The sequence below is a fragment of the Haliotis rubra genome, unplaced genomic scaffold (assembly GCF_003918875.1).
Source record: "Haliotis rubra isolate DU_JTF1 unplaced genomic scaffold, ASM391887v1 Scf473, whole genome shotgun sequence".
NCBI lineage: Eukaryota > Metazoa > Mollusca > Gastropoda > Lepetellida > Haliotidae > Haliotis > Haliotis rubra.
Window position 1 is genome coordinate 676,000 of NW_025767161.1, and position 22,435 is coordinate 698,434.

Genomic DNA, 22,435 nt, shown 5'->3' on the forward strand with positions numbered 1-22,435 from the left:
GAAGTGAACGCAATCAGTTTCAAATGTGGTCAGCTTGAAGAAACGGCTACACTAATCACAATTGTCCCTATTCACGACTACAGAAATCATGTCTTTATGTGTACAGACATTGGTGCCGTTTCTGACAAAATTAAAAGTGTCGTAGGAAGTCTATCAAAGATCGATGACAACACGGACAAACTGGAACCCATTTGTCGACCTGACAATGTCATTCTCCTTTTATTCTAGAGCACGACGTTTCGATATAGGTTCTTGTATCGTTTTCAAGTGAGAATGGTACAGGGAGAGAACAGGTGCTATATATACAACAAGACTAATTAACAAGGCAAAGCGGAATAACAATGTGATGATAACAAATAAAGGGATAACAGAGGATTACAGGGATTATCCCTTTATTTGTTATCATCACATTGTTATTCCGCCTTGCCTTGTTAATTAGTCTTGTTGTATATATAGCACCTGTTCTCTCCCTGTACCATTCTCACCTGAAAACGATACAAGAACCTGTATCGAAACGTCGTGCTCTAGAATAAAAGAAGTTGTCATCCATATATACTTGTTCTGTCTGACCTCCAACTTCTAAAAATGCCACTCAAAGAATGTCATTCTCCATGACTTACCCGAAGTAGAAGGGGTCTAGTTTGTGAGCTTAAATCCGACTTGACGTCCAATAAAATACCACCTGAACAAAAAAGTTGTTTAACAAACGATCATTATTTTGTTGTCACTTAGCGCTCTTTTACGGGGCACTCGCTAGTAGAACAGCCAGGTAATCAACAAGCGGTGAAATTTCAATTTCATACGTGCAAAGCCCACACCTGGCTGTTCTACCAGCAAGTGGCCCCCTCGTAAAAGATAGCGGTAAGCGACAACAAAATTATGATCGTTTGTTGAACAACTTTTTTATTCGGGTGTCCAAAATTATGAGACAAATCATCAGAGTTGGTCTGTCGATTTCATGTTACTGTGCAAAATTTGGTTTTGTTGCAATTATTAGATATTGTGTTAGTGAGCAATTCATCGGTCTCAAATGAAGTCAAACAGACAATAGTCACGGGTTTGCCCAAACACACCAGCTCATTTGTTCAAATGCGTGACAGATATTGAAATGGAATTCAAATTGAAAAAAAAATCTTTTGAGGAAGTAATTGTACCCTTGACGTCATTTGTCATCTAAAGGAAGACATGGTTTAGAAAATGTCATCCCCAGCAAGTCTGATTCAATTTGTTAATAAATTATATAATTACTGACAGTTAATAAATATCCTTCAGCACTGCGGTGAAAGTGACTTACTGCTGTTCTTTAATGAATCTTGAACTAAAATGTCAGTGTGAGTTCCATAATTATATGTATAACTTGGGGTTGATAAAAAGGAACCTTCTTTCTTTGGAAGACAGACCTAAAAAATACAACAGGCAAAAGAATCTCATTCCATCATGATGTTTAATGAGACATTTGTACAAGTGAGATAAGAGTTTTCCAATGACATTTACATGATCACAATGTAGCGAACAATGACCTCGACCTTGATCTTTATCTGACACTGATGATCCAAAAGATCAAAAGACAACTGCATCTTGAACAACGTTTAACATAACCAAATACTTATATAATCATCTAATGCCGCACTAAATCTCTTAACTAGAATCTGAACACATAGACCAAACATCTGATAAAAATCTGTTGTCATTGAAGACCCAGGTCCACTACAAGACATGTCTAAAATCAACATGAACAAGGGGCTACATAATCAAATAATCTCTTAAAAATGCAAGATATTTGATAAAGCAGTTCAGCAGAATATTACTTGCATCCCTTCAAATTGTGCGGTATTCGTGATTTCAATTATAAATGTTCATGTATAAAAATGGTCCACCCCCCATGTAAATGATTCACAGATTTACCCCAAGTTAAACCAAACCCATTCTAATCAATCAAGTTTTCATAAAAAGTCCCTAACCCCTCCCAAGCATTAAGCCCACCCAACCATTACCCACCCCATAACCCCACCCACATCCTACACAAGCAAATTGTGAGTATGTTTCCTTCCTGGCCACGCTTCCTTTGCATACTTCTTCTTCTTGGGTTCCTTCGAAGGTTCCTCTGGTGTGAATCCCACAACTGGTGCTGCAGTGACCTGTGGCGCCGCTGTGTCGTGATCTATGTCTGGCGCCAGGTTTGGAACAGGAAGCCCTAGTTTTGTGGCAATACTGTACGTGCTGCTGAGAGTTGAACCTGCTGCGTTCCCACCCACTGCAGGAAGGTCACCATACAGGTTTGTACCATAGGAAAAGTTCTGAAGTCTCTTTGTGATATTTTCTGTCATGCTGCCTGATGGCTGTGCACTTCCATCTAATTTGGCTCTCTGAAAAATATACAAGTTGGAGTGAGTGAGTGAGTGAGTTTAGTTTTACGCCGCACTCAGCAATATTCCAGCAATATTCCAGCTATATGGCGTGTGTGTAAATAATCGAATCTGGACCAGACAATCCAGTGATCAACAGCATGAGCATCGATCTGCGCAATTGGGAACCGATGACATGTGTCAACCAAGTCAGCGAGCCTGACCACCCGATCCCGTTAGTCGCCTTTTACGACAAGCATAGTCACCTTCTATGACAAGAATGGGTTGCTGAAGACCTATTCTACCCCGGATCTTCACGGGTCTATACAAGTTGGAAGTTAAAGAATCAGTGAGCAAGTATGGTTTTACACCAAGTGAGTGAGTGAGGGAGGGAGGGAGGTGGTGTTATGCTGCCTTTGCAAATAATCCACGGGTCAAAACCAGATTTGGTTGGTTGGTTTGTTGTTTTACGCTGCACTCAGCAATATTCCAGCTATATGGCGGCGGTCTGTAAATAATCGAGTCTGGTCCAGACAATCCAGTGATCATGCAAAAATACCCAGCATGTTCAGTTTATTTACATGTGTAATAGTAATACTGTTTTATTGACTGAACATGCTGTATGTGGGGACATATGAAGGTCCGGGTAAGAATATTGATCTTCAGTAACCCATGCTTGTTCGTAAGAGGCGACTAACGGGATCGGGTGGTCAGGCTTGCTGACTTGGTTGACACATGTCATCGGTTCCCAATTGCGCAGATCGATGCTCCTGCTGTTGATCACTGGATTTGTCTGGTCCAGACTCGATCACTTATGGACCGCCGCCATATAGCTGGAATATTGCTGAGTGCAGCGTAAAACTAAACTCACTCACTCACTCGCTGTATGTGGGCATCCTATATATACTACCCATCAAAAGTTTAGACTCACTGAAAGCACTCACTATATGTTATGTATATGTATGTGGTTACATCGAAGATGAATTTCTCCACCAACTTGGGGGAACCAACTGAAAACCTTATGCAGATGAATTGCACAAGGATGATGCTTCAAATTGCGAAAGGCATGAGCAAATGTCGTGCATGTGAACAGATTCGTTTTGGTGTAAAGTTTTGTTAAGAATTCGCCAATTTTCACAGATTTTAATCATTTACCGAACTCATGACAATAATCTTTTCAATGTTACGAATATGTTTTACAATACACCAGTTCATAACTAAACAGTACCTTTAAACAGTATGGAATATTTTGCAAAAAGCTAGTTTAGAACAGTGGACAAGTAAGTGGCTACATTTACACTAGTGAGTCTAAACTTTTGATGGGTAGTATAGATCGACTCTACTGAAATGAGTAATCCACAAAAGTCATCAGTCTCATTCACTGTAACTTATGTATCTCTGCTGTAAACTTCAGCAACAAGTGAGCACTTGAATACTCAATGAAAACTATCCAACACAGGGCTCGATTTAGTGCTTTGTTACTTGCACTGGTGCAACTCAATATCACAAAGTGCAACCTAGTTATTAGTCAAAAGTGCACCATGTGCAAGTCAAGTTTTGAGAAATAAATCAATAACAAATCTAAGTATGTCCGTTCATTTTTCTTCTAAACTTTGAATAGCTATGGCACCGAAACATTGCCATTTATAGACACTTCTCGGCTATGACAGCTCTTGTAAACAGGGATCAGCTGCGTATCTGTGTTGCTATGATTTCATGGGTACTACGTCACGGAAATATGTTTATGTGCACCAAAACCTCTGACGTTTTAGCACACTACATTGCAACTGGAATTTGGCTTGTGCAACTAGGTTTTTATCTTAGGTTGCACCTGGTGCAAGTAGGTTAACATCCCTTAAATCGAGCCCTGCAACAGTAAAATGAAGAGGGTTAGGGGACTACAATACTACAGCTCTGCTACAGCTTGATAAAGAGGAAGAAGACCATAACACTACAACTCTACTACAGCAGGATGAAGAAGGGGGTGGGGTTAGTGGACTGCATATCTGCTACACTGGGATGAAGAATAAGACAAGTAGGCCACACCTTAGCTCTTTATCAGTCGAAATCTTAGAATATACTTACAGGATTACAAAGCAAAATCAAAACCTTTCTCAAGAAAATAAAGACTTGTAAATAACAAACCAAGAGCCAGCAGTGTGAGCACTGAACACCATCATCTGCCATCCCTTTGGACTTCCAGTCAAAGTACCCAAGACTTACTCTTAGGACAAGCAATGAGTGAGTGAGTTTAGTTTTACGCCACACTCAGCAATACTCAAGCTATATGGCAGCAGTCTGTAAATAATCCAGTCTGGACCAAACAATCCAGTGATCAACAGCATGAGCATCGATCTATGCAATTGGGATACGATGACATGTGTCAACCAAGTCAGCAAGCCTGACCACCTGATCCCGTTAGTCACCTCTTAGGACAAGTATGGGTTACTGAAGATCGATTCTAACCCGGATCTTCACGGGTTAACAAGCAAAGAGCACTGTGCGTGTCGAGCCCTGGAATACCCACACAGTCAGCTGCTATCACCTACCTTCGTTGGGATGATGGTTGTCTGTACAAGGTTCCTAAAGCGACCGACTGATGGATCGATGTCCTCTGTAATACAACATAGATTCGTAAGTTGTAGAACTGTATCCAACTGAGAATATCAAACACATCGGAGAGTGAACATGCTGGTCTGTCTAGTTCCATCGTGCATTCTAACAAGGAACATGCATCACTGCATCTTCAACTATCCAGTGTATCATAGTCTGGATCAAATTGCATTCATAGTTTCAAATAGATCTGAAGAACACAATTCAAGAAATAGCTGTAGGTTAAATTATCAGGGATTTACTGGACACACAATTCTGCATCCTACACAGAAATAAAACATGTTTGTTGTTTAACGCCACACTCAGCAATGTTCAAACTAAATGACAGCAGTCTGTAAACAATTTAGTCTGGACCAGACAATCCAGTGATAGATATTATGAGCATCCATCTAAGCAATTGGGATACGAAGACATGTGTCAACTAAGTCAACGTGCTTCACAACTTGATCCTGTCGCATCTTACATCAAGCATGGGTTGCTGAAGACAAATTCCAAAACGGACACATAATTATTGAAAAGTGTCACACTGGATACAGAAGTATGTTAAGAAATGAAAACTGCTATTCCATAATTAGGTTCCACTTTAGGGTTCAACTGCCTCAAGGCCCCACATGGGGAACTTCACATCCCTTTTCACCAACAGCTTCTGAACATGTCTATTCTTATCACTTATTCTTGAGTACTTTATTCAATTTTTCAATTTTTTTAAGCTGAGAAACAAATGTTGTAATTTCAAAGTTTTGTGTCCCCTGTACGCCTCAAATAAATAATTGAGGTGAACCCTGAATTATACCCATCTGTCACTACTGAAACAATTGAAGTCCACTTCAATATTGTTGAATTCAAATTAAAACATAACAGATGTCTGTAACAAGTTGGAGATAGTAGAGTCACTTTCGAAATGAATAAAATGGATCCAGGAAATATATCAGAACAGAATGAACATATAGTACACTGGAAAAAAACAAAAGTGACATCATCATTGCTTATCTATAATATCTAAAAAGGAAGTGAACTGTTATTACAGTAAATCAATTACAGAAATGAAATATCGGACACAAGTTAATTTCCTCGGAGGTCAAGAAGAAACACCTCATGTATCATAGTTTGTAGCCCCGAGATCAGTTACCCGTCAACCGTCCTTGTTCTCCTTAATCCAATTTGCTGGGGTGGGGAAAATGCAGAACCTGTTTACAAGCTTCATCGTGTCATTGTTGTAAAACTATGGAATTCCTCTAATTGTATTTTTCGAATGTAAGGAAACTATTTAATTATATCTTTTTACATAAAATATGTAGTCCCTTTACGGCGAAGGATTACCATAACACTGATGATGATTCTGAATTCTTATCATGACTAACACTTGTTTGATATATTCATCGCAAACAGAGTTGTGCCCCTTCCTACAGAATTTCTGCAATATTATTTTCAATAATGATAGTTTCTTTGTTGTTTAACGCCACACTTAGCAATATTCCAGCTATATGGCAGCTATATGGCAGCAGTATGGTCCTATATGGGTCTGGACCAGACAATCTGGTGATCAACACTATGAGCATCAATCTACGCAACTGGGATACGATGATCTGTAAACCAAGTCAGCGATCCTGGCCAGTGGCTACACAATGACATTAGTTACTAGGGGTTACTACTGAGAGGGAAGCAACTATTGTGATATTGATAGTCTATTGAAGCATACCAGTGTTTGCCATGACGCACGAAACCTACGTATTTGACGCACAAATTATCTCAAATATGCAGTGAATTTAGAAGCTTGCGTTATTGTTGACGCAATGCTACTGGGCCCTTAGTTCAGTTTGAGTACATATTGTAATTTGCTGTTGATTAAAACTAGTTATTTTAATGTTTGCCAGTTAACTGCTCAGTGCTGATTAAATACCTGACCTGCCTTACCTTGTGTTTTGTCGTTATTAAACAATCACAGTTGATGCCTTGATGAAAGTTCCAAACAGAAGTTGACTCCCAAAACATGTCCATGACTCCCTCTCATGACACCAGGGAGTCATGACGACTGACATACTATTACATTAACAATAGTCTATTGCAACCAACTATTGCAATACTATTGCAACCAACTATTGCAATAGTTTTTTCTCTCCTTGAATTGCCTCATTTGAAGTCATTTCCCAAATGAATGTATCGTTTATATGAAATAGTTGAAGTAGTTTCTGTCTCTTTTAATAACTGACAAGGAACCCAGATTAAGAACAGTCCTGTTCGTTTTAAGAGATAACAGGGGCGGATAACTCTAAATCAAAGTGAACAAATCCGGTACTTCCTATACTAGTATTTTGCATTCTGCATTTATTAATGGAAGTCAATGACAAAACTATCGATAGTCAAACACATTATCGATGCATCGACAGTTTTTTGTTTTTACCATCAATTAATTGCTTTCAGACTCAACAGTTGCAATCCATCGATAGTTTGATGCATCTTAACAGCACTATTAGTTACTTCTTACAACAAGCATATGCATGCTAACAAATTCTCATTTAAATTAATGTCAGCAGATTCATTTCAGCAAAGTGATGCAGGACATTCAAAAACAGTTCAGAAATGATTAACAAATCTTTAATAATAACTGGAAACCACTGAGGTCGTGTATCATATTGCTAAAATTGTCAGTTCATGCAATAATCTGGTAACCATGGCAACAGTGTAAATCATGTAACAACCATAAAAATGATGAAGGCGGATAATGAATTCAATTACATAACTGCATTTGTAAACCACACATTCAGAAACTGATCTGGGCAATAACATAAGACCAATGCTGGAAACTAACTGCAAGTTGACATGTATAACTACCTGGATTTATGACCTCCTCTTCATCATTAAACACAACATGACTTGACTTGTGTTTCCTCTTCAGAGGATTGGGGACATCTGCAACTTCTACTAAGGATGCTATGCGACGATTGTGAGCTGTGTTGAATTCTGTGAGATTCTGTGGAGAAAACGATGTATGACTAAGTTTTGATTGTTTGTTTATTGTTTAATGCCGCCCTCAGCAATATTCCAGCTATATGGCGGCAGTCTGTAAATAATCGAGTCTGGACCAGACAATCCAGTGATCAACAGCATGAGCATCGAATGTATGACTAAGTAATCTGTTCCTTCACATAAACTTGACAATCAAATTCCAATAACACTGTGTACTTTACCACTGAGTCATATTCTGCTATACTTACATGACACTGCACAAAATGCAACCATTTAATTATTGCATTCAAAAGTATACACTCTAAACTCAGATTTCTGAATTCCAACTTTGAATCACCCAGTGTCTTCACTGACACTTTGGGTAATGTCCTGGCGCATGTACAAGGGAGAAATTGAATAGGAAACGCCAGATATACTTGTCAGAGTGTCCACATATTAAATTAGCACACAGACAAACTGACACCCATACACAGACAGACAAGGACACATGGGGACACATACACACACACAAAATCTGAACAAACACTGTCTTCTTCTACTAATGTTTTAGCATCTATTTGTGGCATTATAAATGAGGTGAGGAGAGGTGAAATTGGGTTTAACGTCGTGCTTGAGAATATTTCGCTCATATGATGACGTGCATGCATGTGTATGTGTATGGACTGCTTGTACTAGCCCAGACTGAAGCTCGTTTTATAGTGCTAGCTCACTGAGATACCATGCCGCAGTGAAGCAGGAATACCCCACTCAGACACATTATACTGACTCTGAGCCGACCAGTCCTTGTTGTACCCATTAATGCCGAGCGCCAGGCAGGAACCAACAAGTACCATATTTTAACGTCTTTTGGTATGACGCCGTCGGGGATCGAACCCGCGACCTTCCGCTCTCCCGGGCGGACACTCTAACCACAACACCAAGTCGGCATTATAAATGAAATCAATGTGACTGCAAGTGATAACCTTCAAAGTTGGCGTCCATTTCTGGCACCTCCACCATGATACAGGAGGACTATTGCTGAAAGCTTTGTAAAACAATAATCACTCACTCATTCGAGGTTCACTCTTGCACCAGACTACAAAAGTGTACTGATGACAAGTAAAAGTCTATTGACTGCTGTCCTCACTCACTAGTAGACATTACCCTGAACCCGTCTCCAACAGGGATTGGGAAAGGCAAGGGGCCATGGGCCAGTTTCCACAATAGAATAAAAAATGGCCCATTAAAATTTTGAAGCTTACTATTGATACAAAGACAGTGGCCCATTCTAAATTCAGAAAATGGCTAATAATCCTGAAAACGGACCATTGTCAAAGTTCTCTATCCCAATCCCTGCTCCAATGTTTCAGTTTTGTCATAATCGTGAAGCGAATACAACTGACGGATAATGATAACCACTCTTGTCTTGAATACACAATGCCATTTAGAAAGTGGTAAAATGTAACATATGTTTGTGATTACACTTTCTCAGTAAAGTACAGATTCTAGGACTTTTGTCAGGCTGAGTCCCATCCGGGATTCGAACCCACACCCTCAGTCAGGTACCTAATCCCCAGCACAAAGTCAGCTGTCTAAAACATTTCGCCACGGCGGCTTCCACAAAAATGGAAGTTGGACAACTGGTAGTCCAGACCAGTCTGATAAGTGTAGATGGCATGGCTCCCACGGCCAAAATCTATGAAAAACAATGTCATTTAGAAAATGGTCATATCTAACACATACTTCCCCAATATTAGATATGGTGATTGTTTTAAATTATCAACTCAGGAGGAAAAAAGGAAAATAAAATTACTTGGCTTGTACTCTTTCAGAGTTTAGTGTTAATTTCTATCCATAATCAGTAGCAAAACAGGGCTACAAGACTACGATTGCTCCTTCATTACTTCATAACAGAAGCCCTTTAGGCAGCATGAGTGAGTGAGTGAGTTTAGTTTTATGTTGCTTTTAGCAATATTCCAGCAATATCACAGCAGGGGACACCAGAGACGGTCTTCACAAATTGTGCCCATTTTGGGGATCGAAGTCGGCGTGACAAGCGAACGCCTTAACCTCCAAGCTACCCCACCACCCCTTACGCAGCATGAGATACATGGGATTGTTGGGTACTCACATCAAGCTCTGTTTCTGATTCTGGTAAACCTAATAAGCTGCCTTCGTGATCTTCTATCCGTTTTCCATCTTTGTCTTCGTGTGGTTGGTTTGAGATTCCCTGTGGACGTTCACGTATGATATAGATTCTTGTTGAAGCACCAAAATGAATTTCACTGTCGATTGGGACTTGCTGAGGTTTCCGTTTTTCAAGTCGTATCTGACCAATGAACGTTCCATGTGCTGCAACAGAACAGTATTGATCATACGTAGAAAAATATGAAGGATGAAGGAAATATGTTGAAACTTACACTCAACTATATCTGAAACTAACCTTTTTACGTATCAGTATTAAAGGTTCCCATGATACTGCTACAACTAAGGGACACAACTCTGCATAACCAATTTTGCCTTCAACAACTGCAATGTCTATGTCCCACAGTAATTATGACAGGTCAGGGTAAGAAATTAAGTGGGGTCACTTTAAGATCTGAAGGCTTGCTAGTAGTATTGGATTCTAAGAACTTGGGACGAGGAAAAATAGCTTCAAAGTACAAGAGGAAGTAACTCTTCAACACATGCTGATGCTTAGTGAGTAGACACCAGAAATTGGCTTTACACAATGTACGCATGTGGGAAATCGAACCCGGGTCTTCGGAGTGATGAGCGAACAATTTAACCGCTTGGCTACCCCAACGCCCCGCTGATGCTAAGAGTTATCAAACTGTTGATATACTTACTGCTTCCAAGATCCATGATAAATGGTCTGGAAAGATGTTTGTGCCAAACAAGAGCTGCATGTACTCGAGAACAGGAGGCATGATCAATACAAAAGTCACAAAGCTGCTTGTTACGCCCAAAAAAATAACATTTCTTCTCATCTACCATTAATTTCTGAAACACAAAGGAAAGATGCACGATTAGATTGCTACAAATCATCCATAAAACATCATCCAAGCCCTAAGTTTTACATAAATGACAGGGTTCGAAATACTCCATATATTAGGGTGCCATGGCACGGTAAATATTGAAATGGCACGGATAAATAATTTTCTCAGTGCCTTAAGGCATGCCTAATTTTTTAGAGACATAACTCACCTTTAGTCATTTAATCCCCAAAACAAAACACTTACGCAAATGACTGATAGTTTGGGAAGACTGATAGTTTGGTTATTGAAGAGGAAATTGTGTATGTTAGATATCTTGAACTTACATATTGATAACCTGTCACAGAATTCTTAGCTATTAAAGGTGCTAGGAAAGCAGTACAAATGAAGCTTAAGAAAGCCATCTTAAACAGAAGACATATCAGTGATAACAGAAAACAGGTTCAAAAGATGATCATCATCATTGCTACAGTCATGTATTCTAAAAACATGTGGGCACACTTGATTTCTGAAAGGCACATTTAAAATATTTGCCTGGTGCCCTAAGGCACACTTAGAAAAAAAAGTATTTCTATCCCTGCATGATATCCATTGTATAAGCATGCATTGTGCTTGGAGTTCAGCTGTGTTGCATAAGCATTGTATAACACAAAAATGAATTTTCAGGACTTGATTTAAATACATAAAACACCTACCAGGACAGCCTATCAGTATTACTGAATAAGTGCAACCTAATATTAATGACTACATGTCAAGATCATTTTTTACTAATCCTTACTTTGCCACATAACATCAATCCTTGAACACAATCAATCCTTCTAAGATTTATTTATCATACTACATTATAAATCCCTATCTCAAGAGTAATTTGTTATACTTAAAATTCTACATAAACTCATGACAGTCATAACAAGATCTGTTATTCTATTGTGTATTAACATGATTAAGAGCAATTTATCATCGTTGTTGCTACTCCAGAGTGCATCCTAGCTGTCTGATGCAAATAGGTTGTCAACATTCACCTGCTGCAAGACAGATCAAGTACCTCACATCAGTCCTTGATTGTATTCATGAAAAACATTTAACTCTGGGTCACATGATCACGATACATCATCAGTTGTAAAGTTGAACTAATCATGATGATGTCTTTTAGGTGAGTTTCTACCAATCACAGGTAAATCCTGGATATTTTAGAAAGGGGTGGTAAACTTGACAATATACCCATGTATTTCAATAAAACAAAACATTTTTGTTTATTTTTTATCATTGTGGATTATTAATACCATCATAATTACTAAGACTAGGGAATTGAAACATAGATAATTTGCGAGAATTTCTTTACTGTCACAAATTTGGACTTGCACTGCATCAACGCGCAAAATGGCGCCATGCATTGGAGTTCTGAGCGACCAAGCATCATGTTTTTATTACCAGTTTAGGGAGCATGTATGCTCTGATGATGTGCTTCAGGGTTGCATTATAGACTATAGGAATTAGGGCTGTAACGATGCATCCAACTATCGATGCATTGCGATTGTTGAGTCTCCGATAGCAATTAATCAATGGTAGAAACGAAAAACTATCGATGCATCGATAGTATGTGTGACTATCGATAGTTTAGTAATTGACTTCCGATGATAAATGTGCAGCACAAATTACAGGAAGTACCAGATTCGTTCACTTTGATTTAGAATGCAGACTTGCAGCTTCACTGAGTGTATGTGTTAACTGTTTACTTGATCTGGGTTTTAAGTTTCTTGTCAGTGATTAAATTGACTGAAACTACTTTAACTTGTTTTTATTTCATATGAACTATACGTTCATTTGCGAAATGACTTCAAATGAGCCAATTTAAGGAGAAAAAGAATATTGCAATATCGCAATAGTATGTTGCAATAGACTATCACTATCGCAATAGTTGTTTCACCCTCAATAGTCACCCATAATATGAATTAGTGTTGATTTTGAAGGCTTGTACATAGGGGGTCGCCTCATCAGTTGAGTCACCATATAAGCAGCGATATACAGTATTTAGTTTTTAAAGGGTGAGGTTTCAAACCTTCTAAATCATACCTGATTCCATCACTGAAAGAAATGACAACCTGGTCCACTTTACCTGAATCATTTTGCCATCTTTTGTGACATCCAGATGTAACCCCGGCTGAGGTTTCCCTGCCCTGAAAATCAAATCTAGAGTCAATAAACTGGAAATAATGACGTCAGTTGTGAAGACTAAGAAGGATCATATTTCTTGATGTTAGTGTATAATAATCAGCCTTGATAACAGAAGTCGGTTAGGGGAAATCGTAAAACTATGCTTCACACTTCATAGGCTTGAACTCCTTCACAACTCCTCTTAAAGACCAGGGTTTTCATCTACTCTTCCACTGTGCATGTTTGGGGTTTTTTTAATGTATAGTTATTTCTCTACTATGATATTAAGCAAAAGGGCAAAGACACTTCATCCACAAGTGCAAAATATTCTGAGTGATCTTGCCCCTAAATCTATCATGATTGTGTGCTTTTTATACTTAGGCCAATAAAAAAAATGTTGTGGTTCCGAATACACCTCTTTAAAGTTTAGTGTAGGCAGGCAGGATTTTTTCTGCATTTTTTTTCAGAATTCGAACTAATAGCACATATATCAATGTGTAATTGTTTATTCAATCAAGTTTCAGATTGCACGTTCGTGGCGATCGGCCATCCTGTTGACTTTCTCTATCAGAATGGCTGATGTCCGTCGGTGGCAGCAAAAAAACAATGGCATCTGAAAGCTTATTTTATTCATACATCCAATAAAATAGGATCAGCACTAGAATTCAAGGGTCAGTCGGGTATTCGGAACCGCAACAGTTTTTAAAGGAGTTACACCACATTATATTTTATAGGGAAGCCAAGAGGTGCATCAATAGTGATGACATAATAAATTCATAATACTTTTCACGCTGACACCACATTATATTTCAGGGTGCAGTGAGGAGTATCAATAGTAATGACCTCATTAATTTTTGTGTCATCCATTTTAGGTGTAGCCAGTGATGATTTTTGGTACTCAGAATATGATCAGAATCTGCATGATCTGTATTGGAATTGAGTCAACAGACATAACACATTACAGGTGAAAATGTAATGAAAAGTGTGAAACAGAATGTTGATGGTTGTGGTTAATGTTGTATGTCTAACAAGCACAAAACATTGTGGCAATAAGTACAGTTTTCTAGGATTAATTATTTATGCATGTTAAACATGTTGAAATGCAGGACTCCTTTCTGCAACTAAAGCTCAAGTCACCATGCAAACTACTATCTATATGCGGATTTCTCACACACACAGATGGAAATGTGAAAACAAACATGCCAGAAGTATATTTTGCATTATGAACGAATGACTGAAACACCGGTAACTCCAAATTACTTGCAGTCTAGAAAAGCCATGATGCTGAACTATCCTGTTTCTTATTAATCTGCATAATTTAAACGCGTAATCTGTCAAGATTCTTTGTTATATAATGTGTATATGTCCCCTCTCTTGGTATATGCTATATGCTTACACAAAGATCACAGAACAAGACATAGAATAGTAAATGTTATGATACATTTGGTCAATCGTCGTTTGAAAAACGTGATCAACTACACACATTGATATGGTGCATTTAGAGCATCTATACAGTTTGTCACTTAAAAAAATAAACATAAGTACATCGTCATTAAATTAATCATTCCTCCGAGAATTGATTTAGGTGCAACATGCTGTTGTTCGCTAATTAACATACCATGTTGGAACCTCAAAATTGTTCGTAAGTTTATCCGACGCCATTGTGATTGTTCTGCCCCCTGTGAATGACAATCGCGGGCGAGTAACTCTAGTTCACCACCATCGCCTACCGCTAGAAAAATAGATATTGACTGGAATTTATGTTTTGTTAAATAAACAAAATAATAATTAATTTATTAACCGGTTATTTGTTAATTATATTTTTTAAGTTATTCTATATCATCATATATATATTTACTAACGTTTCACGTTAAAAACACAGGTTCGAATCCTCTGGTTTCCCCGTTCCCATGGAAACGAACTCAATGAAAGCGTTATTAGGCTTCCTTTTTAAAAATAGTCCATGCACTATTAGAATATGATTAATGTGTTGTAAAAAATAGAATTACTCCCTGTGCATCATCTTCGATAATCTCCAGGGTATACGTTACGATGACTCTCCACTATAGTTGAGGATGCCTGTGCATTTGATAATTAGTTCTTGCAGATTGAACCAGGTCCAAATGTCATTCAAATGACCCAGCTGAATCCGACAAAACCTTTCTGCAACAAGCGCTGATGAATATGGTTCGCTGTCTTATTTCACTATTTCGAAAGAGGCACGTTAAGAAATACACATTTGGATTGCACGAATTATTAATACGCTTCATGAGAGAATGGAGATAAAAAACGGGTTTATAATCGAGATGTCATCAATAAATTACACTGTTAAAATGACTTTAGCCCCAAACGTCCAACTTACATGTATAATATATTAGAGATAGAGTGCATCTCTAATATTAATCAATGTCATGAATATATTCATTAAAACGTGAATTGAACCAGGGAGACTACATAAGGTATAAGGTAGAATATCCTTGATTGAACGTAGACTCTCTCTCTCTCTCTCTCTCTCTCTCTCTCTCTCTCTCTCTCTCTCTCTCTCTCTCTCTCTCTCTTAGAACAATAGGATCCAACAGTATCATATAAAAATAAAAACACGATATCAAAGTCAACTGTTTTACACATACATTTACAAGAATGAAGCGGAAACATTAATCATTATACGGGCCACACAACCCAGTGATCAACAGCATGAGCATCGATCTACGCAAGTGGGATACCATGACTCGTGTCAACCAAGTCAGCGAGCCTGACCACCCGACCCCGTTAGTCGCCTCTTACGACAAGCATGGGTTGCTGGAGACCATTTCTAACCGATCTTCAATCATATTATAACGGTGTCATAATACACGGCATAATCGAGGCTGTGTCAATATACATCATAATATACATCATTATATATGTCATGATAATCAAATGGATAAAGTTGGGTGAGTGAAGACGCTCGCTTATACAATCTTTGAGTTTTCTTACAGAAATATAGTTGTACCACCTCAGGGGTTTCATTCATTAAAATGGGCTGGGCTGGGCTGGATGATCTATCAGAGTAGATTCCTGCAATATTATTTAAGGACTGGTATGAGTAATTTTTAAAACTTTAAGTTTTCTATACATATATTGTCAAAATGTTGGTGATATGAATTTGGGTAATATAACAAAAATAATACCAACATCCTTTGATAATTTCACACCTCAGAGAAGGCAGTCAGGAGAACGAGGGATTCATTTTGGAATTGTCGGAAGTTTACAATCATTGGAGGGGGACGTTCTTCATACCCCCATGGATATCCGGGATAACACTGACCCTGGTGAACATAAAGATGAGGGCTATGCTACTACTGCGACTCAAGTTAGGAGTGAGTGAGTGAGTTTAGTTTTACGCCGCACTCAGCAATATCCCAGCTATATGGCGGCGGTCTGTAAATAATCGAGACTGGACCAGACAATCCAGTGATCAACAGCATGAGCATCGATCTGCGCAATTGGGAACCGATGACATGTGTCAACCAAGTCAGCGAAACTGACCACCCGATCCTGTTAGTCGCCTCTTACGACAAGCATAGTCGCCTTTTATGGCAAGCACATGGGTTGCTGAAGACCTATTCTAACCCGTATCTTCACGGGTCTCAAGTTAGGATGCCAAGGACAATTGTGGGTGTTGATGGAGAGGATATCTGAGTAATGGAATAATCTATAAACAATGCAACATGTCAACCGTTATCCACGTCGAAGGATGCGGTCTTGCGTCGTATGTACCGTTATCTATGAGTTTATCAACATGTGAAATGTACACAGATAACAGTTTCCGTGACTGAGGGCGACGCACGTCGCCATGGTTCTTTTTCAAATCCTTCTAGTCCCTGCAGAAGCCTAATGAGCTGTGTTTACAAGTAGGACCTAGTCTCAACTATGGAGGGGGTGGGCAGTGGAAATGGTGACTGGGGGGAGTCTGTGGCTGTAGAGGGAAACGACGACATCGTGTTGACTTCCGACGATGAAGAGGATCTTGAAGCGTTCGAGTTGTGGATGCAGGAGCCAGTTACAATGGATTCAGACGAGGATGTAAACTCGGAGATACTTGACATGGACCAGTGAGTTGATTTTTTACCATATGATGTTCTTCTTTTAAACCAGTGCTAGTACCATAGTTACATAATCATACCCGTGAAAATGCGAAACTGTTCCATATACGATGGCGGTAAAGGAAACAAAAAGTTCACCTAGTTGACATGGGATGGCTGCTGTGTCGTGTTCACGTGAACAAAATGACGTTAAACTAAAAGGGGTACAGACAAATATGACAATATAATATCATGTTTGGTGAAATATCAGGGTAAAAATATCCTAAAACATGAAATTAAGGGAGAGGTGGAGAGGTTATTCACAAGTCCCGTTTCGGTTAGTAAACAAATACAGCCTGTGCAAACAGGGAAATAACTAGTGCGTGAATGAATATACTTGTTTCCCGCCTGCATTACACCACACTGGTTACATTTGTATGTTTCTTCCATTTTGTAAGTGTGAGTGAAGTTTTCTTGAAGTTCTCATTTGTGATGGCAGTAACAATGAAGCATGACTTTGAGTATATGCCATCATTTCCTTATTCATGAGAGAAGCATCGAGCATAACATAAACTAAATGGCCTGCATGTGACACAGCACAAAGATGATGATCATGATGAGCATTATGATGAGCATAGGCGGATCCAGAGGGGGTGCAGGGGTGCGCACCCCACTTTTGTGCTGAAAGTTTGTTAAATGACCATTGAAACTCGGGTGAAATTGAAGTGTGCACCCCTCCTTTTCTCAATAGTGTGCACCCCCCCTTTCTCAAAAAGCTGTATCCGCCCCTGCTGAGGGAGTTCTACGCCGCTCTTTTGCAATATTCCAGTAATATGTTGACGGGGGACACCACGTTGTACCCATGAGGGGAATCGAACCCGGGTCTTTGGCGTGACGAGCGAAAGCTTTAAACACTATAGGCACCTCACCGCTTTTAACGACGATAATGATGATAATGATGATGATGTATCGGTGGTAGTGATCATCATACATATCTGCATGTGTGAACTGAAGTGTTGCATCATGCGGTACAACCATCTGTACCTGTATGTGGAAGTTGCGGTGGTAGAGCGGCTGACTTTGAGTGCTGGCGATTAGGTGTTTGACTCTGAGGGTGTGGGTTCGAATCCCGGATGGGACTCAACCCAACTGAAAACCATGAATGTGTAATCATATGTACGCATGTGGTTGTTGATATCCATATTCACGTTTGTGCGTATATGCAAGATGGGATCTAGTTGAAGTCGTATTTCAATAAACAGTGCAACATCACTGACCGTTCCCTCCAGAGACAGTGTGCGCTCCATGTTGTTTAACGTGTTTATTTCTGGCGCGACACTTGCCGAGCGTTGCCCTTTCCTTGTTCCTGTGATGGCGAGCAACCGGCGTCCCAAGTACGCGACCTGCGAAGGCTTGTCTCGAGTACTTACGTAATTTGACTGGCTAAGATTCAGTTTTCGTGTATGATTAAATTATGTGAACCTGCTCAGTTCGCATAACTTTAACGGCTGACTTTCAGTACTCATTAGTTATAACTTAAACATGCTGAAAACACTCAGATCATTTCTGTACCAATTATTTGAGGTTTTGTCACATTTTGACTGGAGTGTTATATCTCTGACTAGATACTTTGTGTAGTCGACCCGTGAAGATCCGGGTTAGAATTGGTCTTCAGACTATGCTTGTCGTAAGAGGCGACTAACGGGATCGGGTGGTCAGGCTCGCTGTCTTGGTTGACACATGTCTTCGCATCCCAATTGCGTAGATCGATGCTCACGCTGTTGAACACCGGATTCGTCTGGTCCAGACTCGATTATTTACAGACCGATGAATAAGATGAAATTAAGATTGCGATTCCTTATAATTTTACCTTGCCAACTGACCATTTAAATCTCAGAATTTTATTCAACTTAGGATAAAAGTTGTTTAACAAACGATCATAGTTTCAAATCGCTATTATTGGTTTGTATTACAAGGGTGTATGCACATTAAATGAAACCCCGAGAACAAGTAGAGTTGGTCTAAGTTAACGCTCATCACGAACTGCACGTGCATTTGTTTCACTGTTCCATCTACTGCGCTCACCCCCTTGTAATACAAACCAATAATAGCGATTTGAATGTATGATCGTTTGTTAAACAACTTTTGTCCTACAATGAATAAAATTCTGAGATTTAAATGTTCAGTTGGCAAGGCAAATTTATGTGGATTCGCAGTCTTAATTTCACTTTATTTGATTTACTTTTTTGTTTAAAGTGAAATTCATCTGTACGTTTTCACTGCAAACAGACTATAAGTGAAAACGTTTAAGGTGATCACCATTTTAGATCTTCAAGTATATATATCCCCATTCCATTATGATATGTACCCTGGATCCATTCACCGCCATATTGATTCGTTCTGAACCTGATTCGGACGGCATGTCGCTTGTCAAGTTACTTTTTCAAACAAATTACTTTCATTAGCGAGTTAAGTTCTCTACAACGTCAGGCGTAGGAGCGAGGTGGTGACTTGCCTTCCAAAACTGAGAAGATATGCCGTCGAATGGCTCGAGGTAGTTGACATAATATAATATAGATAAAACACATGGGTTAATCGAAGATGGATAGTACACAAGACAATCGTGTTGCAACTTTTCGAGGAAGTATTTAATACATCTATAGTTTATATTGAGCGTTCTTATGAGGCTGAACGATCAATAGACTAGTTCATACTGAGTGAGTGTAGTTTTAAGAACTAGTTTTAGGAATCTTCCAGGAATATTACGGCGGGGGACACCAGAAATGGGCTTCACACATTGTACCCATGTGGGGAATCGAACCCGGGTCTTCGGCGTGACGAGCCAACGCTTTAACCACTAGGCTACCCCACCTCTCCAGACTGGTTCATAACGGATGCAGGCTTAAACGACGCCATTTTTGTCAGAAAAGGTCAGAGGTATATGTGTAGTATTATATACATGTATTAATCTGTCTCAAAGTCCTTGAACCACATTATTTTCCAAGACGCCCAGCAGTTTCTGCTGGATGTGGGTTCGAATCCCATTTGGAACTCAACCCAACAAAAGTACTAGAAACTGTACTGAGAAAGTGTAATCCCAAATATATCATGTGTTACAGGGCAGTTTTGTTATCATCGTCGCGGTGACTGTATCATTTCTGTTGTTGTCAAGGTCCATTCAGTCCATCGCATTTCTCAAACCACTGGTCATGCAGCTGGGTACGGGGTCAGCATGCATCTGCTACAGTGGGAGATTGATCGTCATCCCTGAACATTTGTCAGTCTTCAAGTATTTTATTGTGTGCCTAGAGGCCACATTAGCAGTTTCATTACCAGTTTGCCCTTGAATGTGGATATAGCTATGCGTTGTATATTTCATGAGTGTGTTTTAATACCAAAGTAGAAAAACATGGTCCCATTTTACAAATATGTTGAACCTAGATTTCGTTCATCACAAACGATGACGAATGTGTTATTGTTAGTTTGATTTGTTTATTTGTTATTTTTGTTGTTGTTTTTGTTTTTCATAACGCTAATGTTTATGCTTTTTCTCATTTCTAGATCTGTAAGAACAGGCATAATTTTTGCTAAAACATATCTCTCTTATGTATAAATGGATCGGAGCAGTGATTTAAACATGTTGAAGCAATCGATAAATATTCGGGTTACTGTTTAAGTTTAAACGCCCCAAATAAAGTCTAGCCGGTGTTTTGCATGGAGTAGCGAGCCACGTGCTCAACGAAAACGAGGTTGTTGGTATATATTCTACTTCCGGTATGAGATGAGCAACGGGACGAGACAAAAGGCTGCTGGTGTTATTTGTATGTCTGTGTTTTGCCGACCGGTTTTCAGCATGATAACAGATTTCTAGCAACCGCACCCACGTCTGCCTGGATATGCATGTGTTGTGACTAACACTAGGTCAATAACGGTTGCTGACGATTGAAGGTCCGAGGTAAACACTTTGACATTTCTTGAATACTGCAACATTCAAAAACAACAGTTGCGGGCACTGAAGGTAGTTCATCCTGAGGGCGATCGATTTCCAGTGTACATTCAATAGCAATGGCAGTGACATATGCACAGATAAATGATTGTCATAATGTTGACAAATTAGTCAATTATAGCGAGAAACATTTTTGAATAGATGTATTTCTGATAAAAAAAACCCAGACACCTCGGAAATAACTGTCAAGATTATAAAAGCAAGTGTGCATGGTTTGCAAATCGTTTGATACTAATATGTTTGTTTTGTCGTGTACTTTCATATATTTCCTATCCCACGGCATGCTTTGTTTTGATTTAACCATCATGTTTCTGTTGTCAACACAGACTAACCATGATGACAATGACACACAATGGTCTAGATTTCACAGGCATACATTTGATATGTTTTGTAAATTGTGTGTGTTTATGTGCTTGCTATATACCAGAAATGATATCAAACAACATTTGTCAGATCAAACCACATGGAATGTGCAACAGATGGATCTGTGATATCATTTCGTTACATTGTCAGTGCCATTATCAGCTGATAATGTCACATCGATATGGATTTGTGCCATTTTAGAGTCTCTGGCAGAATTGGTGTACCAAGGGTAAACAGTCATGAAATGAGAGGAACAGAAGGGACTGTACTCCAGATTCCGATGCCAAAGTTTCAATCTAGGCCTAGACATTGTAATTAATGCCATATGTGGACATGAGACATTGCCTCTGTGTAAGGGTACTTGTAGTCTGTCTCACAGTCCCTGAACCACATTATTTTCCCTAATGGAGTAATGCCAAGCTCTTTCTGCAGTGCTAAAGCCCTAAATAAAGCAAGTCTAGATTTCCCCAGGTTCAGGTTCTGAATCTCTGGTCTACCTAGGGCTCCTTTTCAATATAAATGGGCTTGTTTGTTACTATCAAAATTATATATATTCAGAGACTAAGCATTAGTCTAGGGTACTTGTAACTTCTAGAGTCAATACATCATCACTCATATGTATCCAGATACTGTGTTTAGCAGACTGACAGACTAATACAGTGAGTTTTGAATGACTTGAATCCCACTTGCATGGAGTGGGGGTGAGTCGGTGCCAAGTGAGCCAAGCCTAGTCCCTCTTTAATAAGCCTGTGATGTGACCTTCACATCTGCTGGATAAATAATACAAAGGTCACTGCATCATGTCAGTGGATGACTGTTTCTTGCCACGTTCACACTTCCTGTTCATTAATGAATGTTGCATGTCAACATTCCAAATGTGGAACACGATTGCTGTTGATGATTGATGATAATCTTTTAATCATGATAACCAATATAATTGGTTGATTA

At 39.1% G+C, this 22,435-nt stretch overlaps 2 protein-coding genes across 4 annotated transcripts in view; one reads left to right on the forward strand and one right to left on the reverse strand.

Moving 5' to 3' along the window:
• Positions 1-1,425: 1,425 nt before the first annotated feature.
• LOC124290750 (nuclear inhibitor of protein phosphatase 1-like) lies at positions 1,426-14,741 on the reverse strand. Its single transcript, XM_046727568.1, has 7 exons — positions 14,673-14,741; positions 13,017-13,077; positions 10,754-10,907; positions 10,036-10,256; positions 7,791-7,929; positions 4,895-4,959; positions 1,426-2,366 (listed from the first exon to the last, which is right to left on the reverse strand). The coding sequence occupies exons 1-7, from the start codon at positions 14,714-14,716 to the stop codon at positions 2,019-2,021; spliced, it is 1,032 nt and encodes a 343-aa protein (XP_046583524.1). The 5' UTR covers positions 14,717-14,741; the 3' UTR covers positions 1,426-2,018.
• Positions 14,742-16,688: 1,947 nt separating this feature from the next.
• LOC124290749 (CAP-Gly domain-containing linker protein 4-like) overlaps positions 16,689-22,435 on the forward strand; it is a 50,738-nt gene continuing 44,991 nt past the window's right edge. Inside the window, exon 1 of one of the 3 annotated variants that reach the window (XM_046727562.1) lies at positions 16,689-17,148. In XM_046727562.1, coding sequence (XP_046583518.1) covers positions 16,967-17,148 — 182 coding nt within the window. In that variant the 5' untranslated portion in view covers positions 16,689-16,966. Of the gene's footprint in view, positions 17,149-20,899; positions 21,074-22,435 lie in introns of those variants that run through there. The other 2 variants (XM_046727567.1, XM_046727566.1) reach the window with 2 other exon arrangements.